This window comes from Mirounga angustirostris, unplaced genomic scaffold (genome assembly GCF_029215605.1).
Source record: "Mirounga angustirostris isolate CCGP_5_RB_7025 unplaced genomic scaffold, mMirAng1.0.hap1 SCAF_17, whole genome shotgun sequence".
NCBI lineage: Eukaryota > Metazoa > Chordata > Mammalia > Carnivora > Phocidae > Mirounga > Mirounga angustirostris.
This window is the reverse complement of record NW_026991725.1, coordinates 56,141,933-56,156,565: the sequence shown is the minus strand read 5'-3', so window position 1 is coordinate 56,156,565 and position 14,633 is coordinate 56,141,933. Positions and strand designations below refer to the sequence as shown.

The window sequence follows — 14,633 nt, the reverse complement described above, 5'->3', positions numbered from 1 at the left end:
CTTTCTGTAAACCCACTTGTAGGCCCTTCCCTTCAGGAACACTTAGCTGTAGGATAATCTCTCAAGTGGGGGTACCGTTCATTCCCTAGAGCTGGCCTGCCCGGTTGTCCCCATCTTTGCTATGACGGCAGTCCCCCTTATCTGCGGTTTCGGTTCTGCATGGCCAGATGCAGACCAGAAGCAGATGATCCTCCCAATGTATCGTGCCCACAGCAGCCTCATGCTGGGTCACAACGCCCACGTCATTCTCCTGATGTCATCCCATAGGCATTGAACCACCTCACGTCCCCACAAGAAGGGTGGCTACAATAAGGTAGTTTTGACAGGGAGAGACTACATTTACGTATGTTTTATTACAATATATCGTTACGGTTCTATTAGTTATTGTGAATTTTTTTTTTTTTAAGATTTTATTTATTTGAGAGAGAGACAGAGCATGAGAGGGGGGAGGGTCGGGAGGGTCAGAGGGAGAAGCAGACTCCCCGCCGACCAGGGAGCCCGATGCGGGACTCGATCCAGGGACTCCAGGATCATGACCTGAGCCGAAGGCAGTCGCTTAACCAACTGAGCCACCCAGGCGTCCAGTTATTGTGAATTTCTTACTGCGCCTAATTTAGAAATTAAACTCATTCATATGTAGGTATAGGAAAAGACATAGTAAAACAGCGTATGTAGGGTTTGGTACTATCTGTGGTTTTAGGCAACCGCTGGGGGGTCTTGGGACGTATCCCCCAAAGATAAGCAGGGGGCAAACTGTACTTAAGCCAACACACCCTGAAGAAAGTCTCTGCGCATGCATACTGCGGCATGGGACATTCCTGGGAGTGGAAAGTATTCAGTGTTCCGACTCTGAGGAAGCTGCCAAACTGCATTCTGGAAGGACTTCGGTTAGCAGGCCAGAAAACCAGCCCAGAGCCCCGGGTGGGCAGGAAGGGGCGAACAGGTGCGTCTGGGAGGCGGGAGCCCAGGGGGGCACGCATCCACCCCCATCCCGGCCCCACTGCCCCACGGCTGTGGGCTCCTAACCCCCTTTCCGGAGACTTTACGATTTGCAGCGGACAGTGGAAATCGAGGCACACTCCCGGGAGCTGTGCCTGCTGTCTCCGGCTCGCCACACCTGCCTGGAGTGCACCGAGTCGGGCTGACTCCCTGGAGTCAGCCGAGGAGCCACCTGGTTGCCTCGGGGGCCAGAATCTACCAGGAGAACAGGTGCCTCTGAGCTGGTGTCCCAAGCAGACGAGGAAAGGACTTCCTGAGTTTCGGTAGCAAACGGCCCTTCCCCTTCAGACAGCGACTTAGGTGGCTGGCCATTTATGTGGCTGGCGGGGCCCAGGAGGGCGTGGGGCCCAGGGGCCGGGGCGGGGCCTGGAAGCCTCACCCAACAGCCTGCCGTCCGAGGCCACTGCTCTACCTCTGTCCTGTTCTCCCTAAAACGAGGGCCCTCAACCTGGTCCATCACCACTGGCTTACACATTGGCATTTTTCAGAAGTACACTTCTGTAATCAGAAAAATAAAGATATTACAATAAAAACAACCCAGCACCATTACAATTTGGAGGCACTAGATTCACGGAAGCTAGTAAGGCTGCAGTGGACGAGGCCCAGGGTGTATTCCAGAGACCAACAGGAATGGTTCCGGGAAGGCTGTTTTGGGCCCTTTCTGCACGGCTGCCGATTTCCCGAGACAACTTAGTTTATGGGGCCGGGCCTTCAGGCTGGTGGGAAGGCCAGACTCTCGAGCGTGTTCGATCGGTCCTTCACCTCGGCGTGGGTTCTCCCAGAGCTTTGAGGTGTAGGCATGGCGGCAGACTCCAATTCCAGCTTGGCTGCTTATAGGGGAAAGCATTTCCCCGTCTGAGCCTCAGTCTCCACTAGCAGACGGGTCGCAGGCGCTGCCTTGCGGGGAGGCTGGATGAGAAACGTGGATGACCCACCTGGTCTAGTGCTCAGGAAGTTGGGGTCGTTTTCACCTTGGTCCTGCACTGCACAAGCTGCAGACGGGGGTCATTTCAGGGGTCACACCTTTCCAGTCACAGTTAGGTGGGGAAAGTTCAATTTCTCATCACCTGAACTCTGCTAGCCTGAGCGGGCCATCGAGACACCTGGAAAACTCCCTCACGGGTTCTGCTCGGGAATTTCTCACTGCCATCCGGCCTGGCTGCAACCTTCTGCCCAGAGCCTGTTACAAATGGGGCTGCTCAGGCTCAGCGGTTAAGGTGCAGGACCCGAGCCAGGTCTAACCTTGGTACAATCCACCCAAATAGCTTTTGGTCTTGGCACACACGGGAGTTACCTGTGGAAAGATTAAAATCCACAAATCCGTCTAAAATCCGGAATCTCTAAGGAACTCCTATAGCTCAGCAACAAAACCCACTTGAAAAATGGGCTAAAGACTCGAACAGACATTTCTCCAAAGATATGCAAGTGGCCCATAGGCAAGTGAAAAGATGCTCGGCATCCATGGTCATTAGGAAGATGCGAGTCAGAACCACAATGAGAGAACACTTCACACTCCTTAGGATGGCCATAATAAAAATAAATAAAGGAAAATACACATTGGCGAGGAGGTGGAGAGCCCTCGTGTGTTGCCGGTGGGAACGAGAAACAGGGCAGCTGCTGGGGAAAACAGGTCACCCAGAATTCCCATAAGAGCCGGCAGACCTGGTCCCAAGTATGTACCCCCCAAAATTGAAGACAGGTGTTCAAATCTTGTACGTGAGTTTCTATGAGCACCGTTCCCAACAGCCAAAATGTGGGAACAACGCAAATGCCCATCAGCTGACCGGATGGACATGATGTGGTTCATCCACAGGATGGAGTATCGCTCAGTCACACAGACGAATCACATGCTGACACGCGCTCATGGGTGAGCCTTGCAGACGATACGCGAAGGCAGAGAAGCCAGACGGCAGGTCACAGGCTCTGTGATTCCATTTACAGGGACTGTTCCAAAGAGGTAAAGCCACCAAGACAGAAAGCAGACTGGTGGCTGCCAAGGGCTGGGGGGCTGGGGACGAAAACACAAAGGCAGGGCCGTGACCCACCCCACTGTTCAGATGCTCCACGAGCAACTGGTGTAACTGGAGGGTATGGAGCCAGGAGTCCAAGAGTGAGGACTGTTCATTTCTTCAGCAGCCAGCAACGCAACTCCTGGCAACTCACACCCATTCCTGTTGATCTCCTAACCAGCAAAATAAAGCCACATGGTTACGTATCATTCACAGGGTTTTGTAAAGACACACAAGGGACGAGGCCACCCCTGCACAGAGTGGAAGCATTCTGCATCTCATATGGCCTCTCCGCTCTGCTCTGCGGGGCAAGCTGTTCGTGGGGCTGGGAGGAGAGGCCAAGAGGGCCAGAGGTCGGTGAGAGGTCCCTCGAGCCCTGGCTGGGGTCCGAGGCCGCCGCTTCTGCCATCGGTCACCAGTGCACCACACCCACCAGAGCAGAGGGACAGGATTCTTTATTAAGGCACACGAGCCGTGGGGTGTCCCGGCCGCAGCGGCGTCTCGATAAAGACAAACAAAGCTTCTTCGATAGACACAATTTTAGAACAAGAGCCATGTTCTTGCATTACACCCTCCTTTCTCAGAACGTCCGCGAGCGGAGCCCTGTCCAGGCTGCCCGGAGCCTGGAACAGGAGTGCTGGTCCCTCGAGGGGACTTTCCAGAAGGGAAGAAAGCCCCGGAGGCCACAGCGCAGGATGCACCCACCCCGCTGCTAAATGCTCCGCAGCACCAGCAGTGAGAAGCCCCAGGCCGGGGGTTACTGTCCACCCGAGATGGACTTCTCCAGAAAGCGGTCTGGATCCTGACTCCCGAGCACAGCTAGGCCAGGCTCCAGAAGCCACCGCTTTCCTCAAGACCTCCACAGGGCAGGGAAGGTCCTAGTGAAAACAGCTTATTCCCGAGAGGAAAGGGGCAGGTCTGAGGAAGCAGCCCTCCCTCCACTCCCCTGCCTCATCTGTTCTGGGGACAGAAGGGACGGGTGTGTCCGGGCTGGTGGCAAAGGCTGCATTTCCGGGATTTCTTGGGCGTGGACCCCGTGTCTGTGGAACTGGCCCGGGCTCTTTTGCTTCTGGCCTCTGGCCCCTGGGTTCTTTCTCTGCCTCTTGGCCAGGTCAGGGCTCCGAAAGTCCCTGTGGGAAGAATTAGGGGAAGGTTGAATTCGGAACAGACACACCGAAGAGGCAGGAAGTCCAGGTCCAAGTGTTGGGTGCAGGGTGTCCCCCCAGCCTTGCACGGCCGTGTCCACCCCCAGGCCAGGCTCCCTTCCCTTCTGTCATCTTCAGTGGCCCCAACGCCACTCCCTGAAGAATCCAGAGCCCTTGAAGGCCTTGGCCCACAATCACTATCCTGATGAAAAGGGCACTGTTGTCACTTCACGCACGTCCTCTTTCCGGAAGCAGAGGTCCAGCCAACGGGCCTGAGGCTGCTGGAGAAGCAGCGAAACCCGGCAGGCCCGTGACCAACCACCTGCTCCCCACCTCCCATGCAAGTTAACTGAGTTCTGGATTCTTCCAGGCCTCAAACAGGCCTCTTAATTCTGACTGCCCTGGCGCCCAGGACAACTGATCAGCTGGCCTGGAGGTCAGACAGCGCTTCCTTCCAACAGGGCGACAAGGGAGCCTTGCACGCCCGAACCACCGCTCCTCACACACTTCCAACGTGAGCCTGTCTCCGGCCCCCCTCCGCCACCGGTAGCCAGCCCGGCGCCTTATCAAACCTTCTGGGTTCTTCCTGTACGTGCGAGCCGGCAACCCCGTGTGTCAGAATCATAGCCTGAGACTCCCTAACTCTTTTACAAGACAGGAACCCCAAGGAAGGCGGGCAAGCGCCCATCTTACTGAGGAAACCATGAGGCTGTGAGGCCAAGCCCTCTGTTCAAGGTTCCACAGGCAGGCTCGGGGCCCGGCTCTGCCCGACAACAGAGCTCCCACCAGGCCTTTCGGCCATGCTCACACGTGAGCTAAGCTTCTGCTGGGCACTGGGGCGGGCGGGGGCCGTTTTCGGGGGCCTCCGGGGCATTATCCACCTGGCTCCAATGTCTGGGGGGCAATTCTCACCACACCCGGTTTCGGGGCACCGGGCCCAAGCCGTGTAAGCCTGAGCGGGTTCCTAGACATCCCCAGGGGGGGCCAGGCTCCGCATTTGAAGGAAGGCGGCCGATGACGAGGACCTCGCGAGCCTACGGAGGCTAGAGGAGCCCAGGGCTGTGGGGTCGGGCCGACCTCGGGCCGCGTGGCCGTGGGACCCCGAGCAGGGGCAGCTCGTTTACCCTGGGCCTCCGCGGCCTCACAGGGCCGAGCCGACAGACGTGAAGACAGCCGGTATACTGGGCACAGCGCCGGGCACGCGGCAGGCTGCCCCGAGAGCTGCACCAGCCCCACCGCTGCCCTCGTCCCTCCCTCCGCCGCCCGGGTCTCCGAGGTGGAGACCACCAAGCAAACCCGAGCCTGGGCGCCCCGCCTCACCTGGGGCCACGTTCTCGTCCACCCACTGGAAGAAGCCGCACTGCTGCTCTCTGGGCTTGGCGCACGTGTGGAACCGGCGGCCCTTGTTGGGCCCGTCCTTCTGCACAGTGCGGGTGACGGTGGGCTGGCTGCACAGGCAGGACATGCCCCCGCCGCCGTCCTCATCTCCGGGTCGGCCGGACCCGCCCCGGCGGTCCCCTGTGGCGGGCGGGCGGCCCAGCAAGCCGCCGGTGGGTCTCGACGTGGAGGAGGGCGGCCCCCCGGCTTCCGAGGGGCTGCTGTCGGCCCACAGGAAGAAGCTGCAGCCGCCGCCGTGGCACTTATAGAACTGGCGGCCCTGGTTGGGGCCCTCCTTCCGCACGGTGAGCAGCACGGCCTCCTGGCCGCAGTTGCAGGTCACCGAGTTGCTGCCCTCGGCGGCGGCGGTGGGTGGGGGCAGCATCCGGGGGGCGCTGGCCATTCTATTCAGGGACTGGCTAGCCTGCAGGTAGTTAGAGGGCTGGCTGGCTGGCTGGGAAGCTCTGGGGGGGCCCCGTGAGAACCTCAGGTCCAAGATCTCCCGCAGCGTCTCGTCACATCCGCCGATGCAGCCGACAAACTCCAGGGGCATGGTCGGGGGAAGGCTGCCGCGTTTAAACTTTAACTTCAACCTAGCGAGGCCAGGAGATGCGAGAAAGCCTTACTACCAGCTGAAGTGTCTCCTTGTCCGCAGAGGGCTGCGCCCACCCCGGGCCTCCCCTCGGCACCCCCGCACCCCAGCACCTAACAGCCACAAGCCCCTCTGGGTGTCATGAGAGCTCAGAGTGGGAGACAGAAGAAATCTGAAACCCCGGTTAATCTCCCAAACACAGAAGCCGCGCGGCGCTTGGGTGGCTCAGTTGGTTAAGGGTCTGCCTTCGGCTCAGGTCATGATCCCCCAGGGTCCTGGGATCGAGTCCCACATCGGGCTCCCTGCTCAGTGGGGAGCCTGCTTTTCCCTCTCCCTCTGCCCCTCCCCTCTGCTCATGCTCTCACTCTCTCTCAAATAAATAAGTAAAACCTTAAAAAACACAGAAACCTCGGAAAGGTTCACTTCCTATAACCAGTGGTTCTTGGGCCCCTGGACGCTGCTGGTGAGGTCAGGACTATTTTGTAACAAGGCTAGGAAGTTACGTCTGTTGTGCTCTCGTCCTCCCATGCCATATGCATGAGTTTGCCGGAGGCTAGAGCCCACACGACCAGCCCAGTGGACTGACTGGGAGCAGACACCAGAGTCTAACTCTATCGAGCCAGATGTTAGACTCACAAAAATGGAAAACAATGCATTTTCTTTCTCCGTTTTCTGCTTTGCAAATAGGCATTTTCTTCTTACCTTTTTGCTTTACAAATACGTAAAAATATGCTATTTATCTTAGTATGCAGCGTACCTATTCTAAAATTAAAAAGTACATTTTTAAAACATCTCCACTTCAATTCAGAATATGGTAGTATTGATAAACTTAACCCACAATGAAAGCTCTCTGGGTGCCTTCCTCAATGATTTTTATTTTTACTTTTATTTTTTTTTAAAGATTTTATTTATTTATTTGACAGAGAGATAGCGAGAGCAAGAACACAAGCAGAGGCAGTGGGAGAGGGAGAAGCAGGCTTCCCGCTGAGCAGGGAGCCTGATGTGGGGCTCAATCCCAGGACCCTGGGATCACGACCTGAGCCGAAGGCAGACGCTTAACGACTGAGCCACCCAGGCGCCACCCCTCAATGATTTTTAAGAGTGTAGGGGTCCTCTGACCAAAAGGTTTGAGGACCAGTTCTACCCAAGGGCTCTGGGCTTTTGGGAGGAGCCTGGAAACACTATCTGACACCGGAATATTCACTTCCCCAACTCGGCTGGGCAGCAATCTAGCAATCTAGCTGGAACGGGCAGGGAAAGGGTGCCCTCGTGGTTCTTCAGGTGCATGGAGGGCTCCTCCCGAGCTGCCCTGGGACCTGCCCCCAGGCCCATGGCTTCCATACCACAAAGGCAAGGGTGGGACACAAGCCGACTCAGGACCACCAACCCAGCTGCTGCTGAGCGCGGCGAGCACGTCCCAGCCTCGCAGGGGCCCAGCTCACCTGTAAACAGGGTGCGGCTGACACACTGGACACACACTCTCGTCCCTGCTGGCCTCCAGCACAGAGTCCGGGAACCACATGGCCGATCGGCATTCTGGGAAGCCCGTGCAGCTGAGGTAGAACCTGGAGAGGGAGCACAGGGAGCAGGGTCGGGCAGAAGCCACCGGACTGCAGGAAATACACATTCCTGGGCTGTCGCCCATCTGGCAAAGAAGATTTTCTCCAGCTGATTAAAAGGAGACATTCACTTTTCTGGAGGACACATAAATGGATGCGCAGTCGCTGGTACTGAATGACTGAGAAAAACTGGCCTGCATTTATTTCTCATCTCCCTAAGAAAAAGAAACTGCTCTTGCTGACTCCGCTTTCTACTTAGAAACCACCACCCGCTGACCAACTCCTGGGCCACGGCAAGGCCCAGTCCCGAGGGCTCTGCTCAGGCTCCAGGCCGCGTGCTCTCAGATGCTCCCTGACTTCTCCACATGACAACCCCGATGGGGACCAGCAGCACCCTCAGTTCACAGTGGGGCAAACAGGCGGGGGGCGGTCTGGAAACCTGCCCAAGGATGCACGCGCAGTAAGCGGGGGCGCTGGGAAGAGAGCCCTAGCTGTCTGATGGAAGAGTCTTTATTCCGGACACCGGCACTGCGTCGTCGGCCAACAGTTCTTTGCGGCTTCCAGTCACAAAACTTTAGAGCCAGAAAAGCCAATGGGAACACAATTTACAAAGTCCTCTGAGCATGCCTGGCTATGACGTCCTCTGAGCATGCCTGGGTATGGCTGGATCAGGGGAAAGCCACCCAACAAAACCTCAAAGCCCAATTATTCAAAGAGCAAACCTACAAACTCAGAAATGGAAACTGGCACATACCCCTCAGAGCGGTAAATCCCACAGGACGATCTCCAGACCTCCCCGGCTGACCCAAGCACTTGGAGCGTTTACGAGTATCCTGCACCGGGCTAAGCCCACCCTGGCACTGCCTTCTGTGTTTGTGGGCATCCCAAGTCCCAGGTCAGGCCCATTAACCTCTGGTTTCTGAGAGCCAGGCTGGCCTTCTCTGTGCCCGGGCCAGTGATGGGTCAGTAGTTGGGGAATCCAAGGGGGTCGGAGGAATGAAGGACCTGGGATCAAATTCTGCTCTTCCTGACCCCCAGGGCTGGATTTTGGAGACATTTCACTAAATCCTCACCCTTCCCATGGTAGACACCACTGACCTAGGCTTATGGGAAAGGAAATTGGGGCTCAGTAGCTAATGTAACCTGCTTTGGGGCACAAAACTTGTGTATGTGGCAGAAGTGGGATCTGAACTCAGACCCAGCTGGTTCCTCAGCTCCTCCTTCCCCACCATCATCCACACGGTGGGTGGGCGATGTCCCATCCACAAGGGACACAGCGGCACCATCATCCCCCACCCCCTCTGAATCCCAGAGCACTTCACGTCTCCAAGGCCAGGTCCCTGTCAGCTACCCTTCTATCTCCAATACCTAGTCCATGGGCCGGCAACGGTAGGACCGCCTTTAAATAATGACACAGAAATGAAATGACAGGGCCTCTCAGAGAGTGTCCAGCCAACCCAGCAAGTGCTGGGCAAGCAGATGTACGGCACTGACCCGCCATTCTTCTTGGTCCTGAGGACCATGTCCTTGTTGCACTGTGGACACTTCGTGATGGGCTCTGGCATGCTCGGGTAGATGGCTTCTTGCTGGGCCACCTCTGCCCCTTCCCCAAAGTACTGGGCTAATGCCTCATCCAATCTGAAGAAAGAGCAAAACATTCACAATATTCTTTTTTTTTTTTTTTTTTAAGATTTTATTTATTGGGATGCCTGGGTGGCTCAGTCGGTTAAGTGTTTGCCTTCGGCTCAGGTCATGATCTCAGGGTCCTGGGATTATGACCTGAGGCGAAGGCAGATGCTTAACTGACTGAGCCACCCGGTACCCCTACAATATTTTAATTTAATTTATTTATTTGACACAGAGAGAGCAAGAGAGAGACAGAGAGCAAGCACAAGCAGGGGGAATGGCAGGCAGGGGAGAAGCAGGCTTCCTGCTGAGCAAGGAGCCCGATGCGGAACTCAATCCCAGGACCCCGGGATCATGACCTGAGCCGAAGGCAGCCGCCCAACTGACCGAGACACCCAGGTGCACCCCCTACAATATTCTTATGTGCACACCAGGTGAATTTGACCAGGGCGAAGGGGGCTGCTCACCACAGGCCTGATGCAGAGAACAGAGGTTGGCCAAGCAGCCCTGGCTCCTCTCTGGCTCCCAGCAGCTCCCAGGAGGGATCCAGCTACAGGTAGGTACTTTTGCCTTGTCACTGGCCTCACATCAAACTGCACAGGGTCCCTGCACGCACTCCAGAAATGCCTGTCTGGGTTTACATTTAAGCTAGCTCATCCGTTCCCCACCCTGGCCTTTTTTTTAAAGATTTTATTTTGGGGGACACCTGGGTGGCTCAGTCGGTTGAGCGTCTGACTCTTGATTTCGGCTCAGGTCATGATCTCAGGGTTGTGGGATTGAGCCCCGTGTGAGGTTCTGCGCTCAGCACGGAATCTGCTTGAAATTCTCTCTCCTGTCCCTCCCCCAACTTGCATGCGTGCTCGAGCACACTCTGTCTCTAAAAATAAATTTAAGTAATCTCTACACCCAACGTGGGGCTTGAACTCAATCCCGAGATCTAGAGTCACATGTTCTACCGACTAAAGCCAGCCAGGCGCCCCGGCTCATCCATTTCTTTCCCTAGTTGGCACGGGGCAGAAAAGGTGTATTTCCCCAACAACATGCCCACATACTGCTTGCTACATGACCACCTCCAAATACTCCATAGAACAAATGTGTCAGACTGAATTTACGGCTCGGGACTGTGTGCCTGTTAACTTGAGACAGAATTAAAATCCAGAGAATGGCATCTCTAAAGCCAACAGCCTGAAATAACTGGCCCAGATTTTTCTGCTTACGGTTTCTGGGCTGACAAAGCTCTACAGAAGGAACAGAACTCGGGAGGAAAACCCGAAGGGGGAGCAGCTGCACGTGGACACCCAAGCATGACAGCCCTGCAGAAGGCGAACTGGCCTGGGGGACGCTGAAGCACCCGCGGGCACACGTGACGAGGAGCGAGGAGGCGCGTCCCCCGCTTTCTGCTGAATCTTCCCCGCTCTCACTGCTCAGGGCAAGGGCACGGCCCAGGAGGCAGAGCTAAATGACCTCACGCGCAGGCAAGTAGGGTCTGGACTCACTTCTTAGCTTTGGCCACCGCTTCAACGAAAACCTCCTTGTATTTCTGGACTTGCTGCCTTAGAACCACCCACTTGTCCTTCTTGCCTTCACAGATCAGCTTCAGGTCAGCTTCCAGCTCGGCCCGAAGGTCAGGCTTGGACATCTCATAGCCCATGGAGTCATAACCTGCAGGGAGAAGAGCAGTGTTCCGCGGGGCCCCACGCAGCTCCCCCGGGGGCTTCAGCCGCCTGGCTCTGCAACCACCCACCTCAAACTCCTGCTTACCTTCCACGAGCCCCATGCCCAGATGCCCTGGGAGGAACCGCTTGTCTGCCGTGAGCCCGACATACATCCGGGCTTTGATTGTCTCGATGTGCTCCGCGTGGGTGGCATCAGTCCCTGAAAGCCACTTCCGTTACTCAGCGTGATGCAGACACCCCCCTCCCCGCTGTCCCACAGGCACCTTCCTCTGCCTGGACTCCTCATTCTCGGTAAGACACCTCCACTTGCATCAGGCCCACGCCAGCTCTGAGACACCTCTAAGTCTTTCTCCTCCGCTCCACGTGGCAAAGCCACGGCTGGAACCCACATCACGTCCTCGGCATCAGGACAATGTGCTCAGTCTCCACCTTTCTGGTCGCATCCTCCACCCAACCCATTTCTTATGCTGTGGCCAAAGGGATCTTTGCAAATGGAGCTCTGTCATCAAGGAGATGCAACTCAAAAGCACAAAGAAACACCACACTTCACACCCACTTGGTGTGAAGCGTCACCGAAAAGCACAGAGAACAAATGTTGGTGAGAACTCGGAGAAACCTGAACCCTCACACGTGGCCGGTGGGACGCGAACGGCGGTCGGTCCAGAGGTTCCTCAGAAGGTAAACACAAGAGCGACCATCAGACCCAGCAATTCTACTCCTAGGTATCTACGCAGGGGAACCGCAAACCCGTCCACATACAAACCTATGCACAAATGTGCGCTGCGACATTATTCACAATTGCCCCAAACCAGAAATGCCCTGAATTCCACCAACGGATGAATGGATAAACTGTGGTCTCTGCACACAGTGGAACAGTACAGGGAACAGAAAGGAAGCAAGTACTGATTCGCGCTACAATGTGGACGAGCCGTGAGAACTCACGAAGTGAAAGAAGACAGTTACAAAAGGCCACTCGCTTTATCATTCTATGTATACAAACTGTGTAAAACATGCAAATCTACTGAGTCAGAAAGATGAGTGGTTGCCCAGGGCTGGAGCGATGGAGGGGAGGGGGAATGGGGTGAGACTGCTAAGGGGTATGGCATTGCTTTTGGAGGCGATGAAAACGTTCTAGAATTAAGTAAGGTGATACTTGCCTGATTTTGTGACTACACTGAGTAACTTAAATCAGTATGTGAATTATGTCTCAACAACGCCGCTAACGTTTTTAAGAAATGCAGCTCTCTTTGCTCCTTTCCTCAGAAATCTTTTTTTTAAAAGATTTTATTTATTTATTCATGAGAGACAGAGAGAGAGAGAGAGAAGCAGGCTCCCAAGGAGCAGGGAGCCCGATGTGGGACTCGATCCCAGGACCCTGGGATCATGACCTGAGCTGAAGGCAGATGCTTAACCATCTGAGCCACCCAGGCGCCCTCCTCAGAAATCTTAAATGGCTCTCTGCGAGCCACAGGCCCACACCCAAGCCCCTCAGGCCAGCGTGCCAAGCCCTGCACTTGGGCTCCAATCATCTTTCCAGCCTCACCTTCCGTGACCACCCCGTCTGCTCCCCACCACAGGGCCACGTGCTCTCCGGGCCCTTTGTGCTCCCTCACGCTCTGCCTGGGCCGGGCTTGCTTCACTCCCCAGGAACTCTTACTGTAAGGTTTTACGGTCCCTGCCCGATCTCTGCAGAGCCAACAGGCTGTGTTTGTGTGTTGCTTTGATTTGTTTCTCCTGCTAGACGAGCCCTCGACGGGCACGGGATGCCTAGGCCTTATTCCTCACTGTGTCCCCGGGGCCAAGACCAAGGTCTGGCTCTCGTGAGCGTCACATTTGTAATGAGTACATCCTGAGCAGTACACGAACTCTAATTTGACTTAAGCCGACAGGCTTTCTGGATAGCATGACAACGGCCAGTGGACTCCAAGAGGGGCCCTTCTTCCGAAGTCACAGAACTACAAAAGCCACTGGGTAGTGAGGTGGCCGTCCGTGCCCCACGGGGAACGGCCTGCTGCCGGAACACGCCCAGGGAGCTCTACTTCTCCTTCCTGCCACTTCTCTCTCCATCACGCCGCTGCCCTTCTGAACTGGGTTTGCCAGAGACGATCCTCAGAGTCGTGATGAAACGGACGAGGGGGCAGCAGACCTGCCTGTCAACCCGTGGCCACGGAACCTATTGGGAAAACCAATTCTGGCCTAATTTCTTGTTTAACCTCATTTCAGTTCCTAAACAATCAGGGGAAACGCTGTAACAGAAACTCCGAGCACGGCCAGCTGTGGCTACCTGCAGGGTGACCAACCCAGACGCCGCCGGGGCCTGGCACGGAACGACTGGTGAGCGAAGCCAAGTGAGAAGAGGCAGCTGCCTTCCCAGTTCAACCAACTGCTTCCACCTGGGAGGGAAAGCTTGGGCTGCCAGACCTCCCGACACTTCTCAAGACGAAGACACAGACGTTTATGTGGAATCTCTCAACTTTTGAATGTTGGTACCTTATTCGAGATAAAAACAAACCCCTGTGTGGGCCAAAAATCCTGAGTCCATGGCCAGGACCTGGCCAGGGTGCTCCCAGTCCAGCCCGTCCCCGCCACCGAGTTCTGGGACATATCCATGTCCTGATCCAGCTGGGGTGGAGCAGAGGTTAAGAGCCTAAGTGTGGACTTATTCAGACCAAGGTTTTAATAACTCGCACAACAGAGCACGTGGGTGGCTCAGTGGGTTGAATTTAGCCAGGTCGTGATCTCTGGGTCACGGCATAGAGCCCCGCGTGGGGCTCCGTGCTGAGTGGAGTCTGCTTGGGATTCTCTCCCTCTGCCCCCTGCCCCCCCCCACTCTCTCTAAAATACATAAAATAAATCTTAAAAAAACAAACCAAAAAAACAAAAAACCTCGCACACCTCGTGGCCTCAGGCATGTTCTGAACTTCTCTATGCCTCCCTTCAGCTATAAAGGGGATCAAGAAGAGGACACCCACGGCAGAGCTGTCACGAAGACCAGAAGACATACAAGAGCTGCTGGTTACCACGACGACAGGCTACTGACCAATGCCGTGCTTTTCCATGAGGGCGATGAGGTCGGCTTCGGTGAGCAGCTGGGGTGGGCTGGTCTCCCCGTCCACCATCTCCACAGTGCTGGGCTGGAAGCAGGCACCTCTCTCGTAGACAGGGAGGGTCTACAGGGAGGAGCAGAAGCATCGGTCCGATCACTCCACGCAGCACTGAGGCAAAAGACAACTGCCATTTTGAAGCGCTTGGCCCTGTTCCGTCGGACGGCATGAGGGTCAGGAACACGACTGTCTTCCCCTCTCCCCGAGGCTCACGGAGAACGTGAACTCTGACCTCTGACTGGGCCTGCGCTTTATTACCTTGTCACTCCAGTGGTCATATGGGTACACGTCCAGATAGTTTCGGGCCAAAATCATGAGGCCATGGGCCACGAAGCGTTCCTGCGCAATGTCAATCTCCACGGTGGTCTCCTGTCCCTGAGCATCCTGGGAGCAGCAAGCCAGGAAATGCCGCACAATGAACTCGTACAGTCGCTGCTCATCCCCCTAGGAAGACAAGAGAAGAGTCTGCAACTCCCTGCAGAATATTACCGCCCAAGGACCGCAGCCTCACCGGAAGTCTGACCTGGTTTAGGCCACCTTTCAGCC

At 55.9% G+C, this 14,633-nt stretch overlaps 1 protein-coding gene across 1 annotated transcript in view; it reads right to left on the bottom strand.

Moving 5' to 3' along the window:
- Positions 1–334: 334 nt before the first annotated feature.
- TOP3A (DNA topoisomerase III alpha) overlaps positions 335–14,633 on the bottom strand; it is a 30,819-nt gene continuing 16,520 nt past the window's right edge. Inside the window, exons 12-19 of the mRNA XM_045889741.3 lie at positions 14,346–14,531; positions 14,024–14,153; positions 11,069–11,182; positions 10,804–10,969; positions 9,176–9,319; positions 7,565–7,687; positions 5,474–6,123; positions 335–4,138 (exon numbers count right to left, since the gene is read on the bottom strand). Coding sequence (XP_045745697.1) covers positions 3,960–4,138; positions 5,474–6,123; positions 7,565–7,687; positions 9,176–9,319; positions 10,804–10,969; positions 11,069–11,182; positions 14,024–14,153; positions 14,346–14,531 — 1,692 coding nt within the window. The 3' untranslated portion in view covers positions 335–3,959. The remainder of the gene's footprint in view (positions 4,139–5,473; positions 6,124–7,564; positions 7,688–9,175; positions 9,320–10,803; positions 10,970–11,068; positions 11,183–14,023; positions 14,154–14,345; positions 14,532–14,633) is intronic.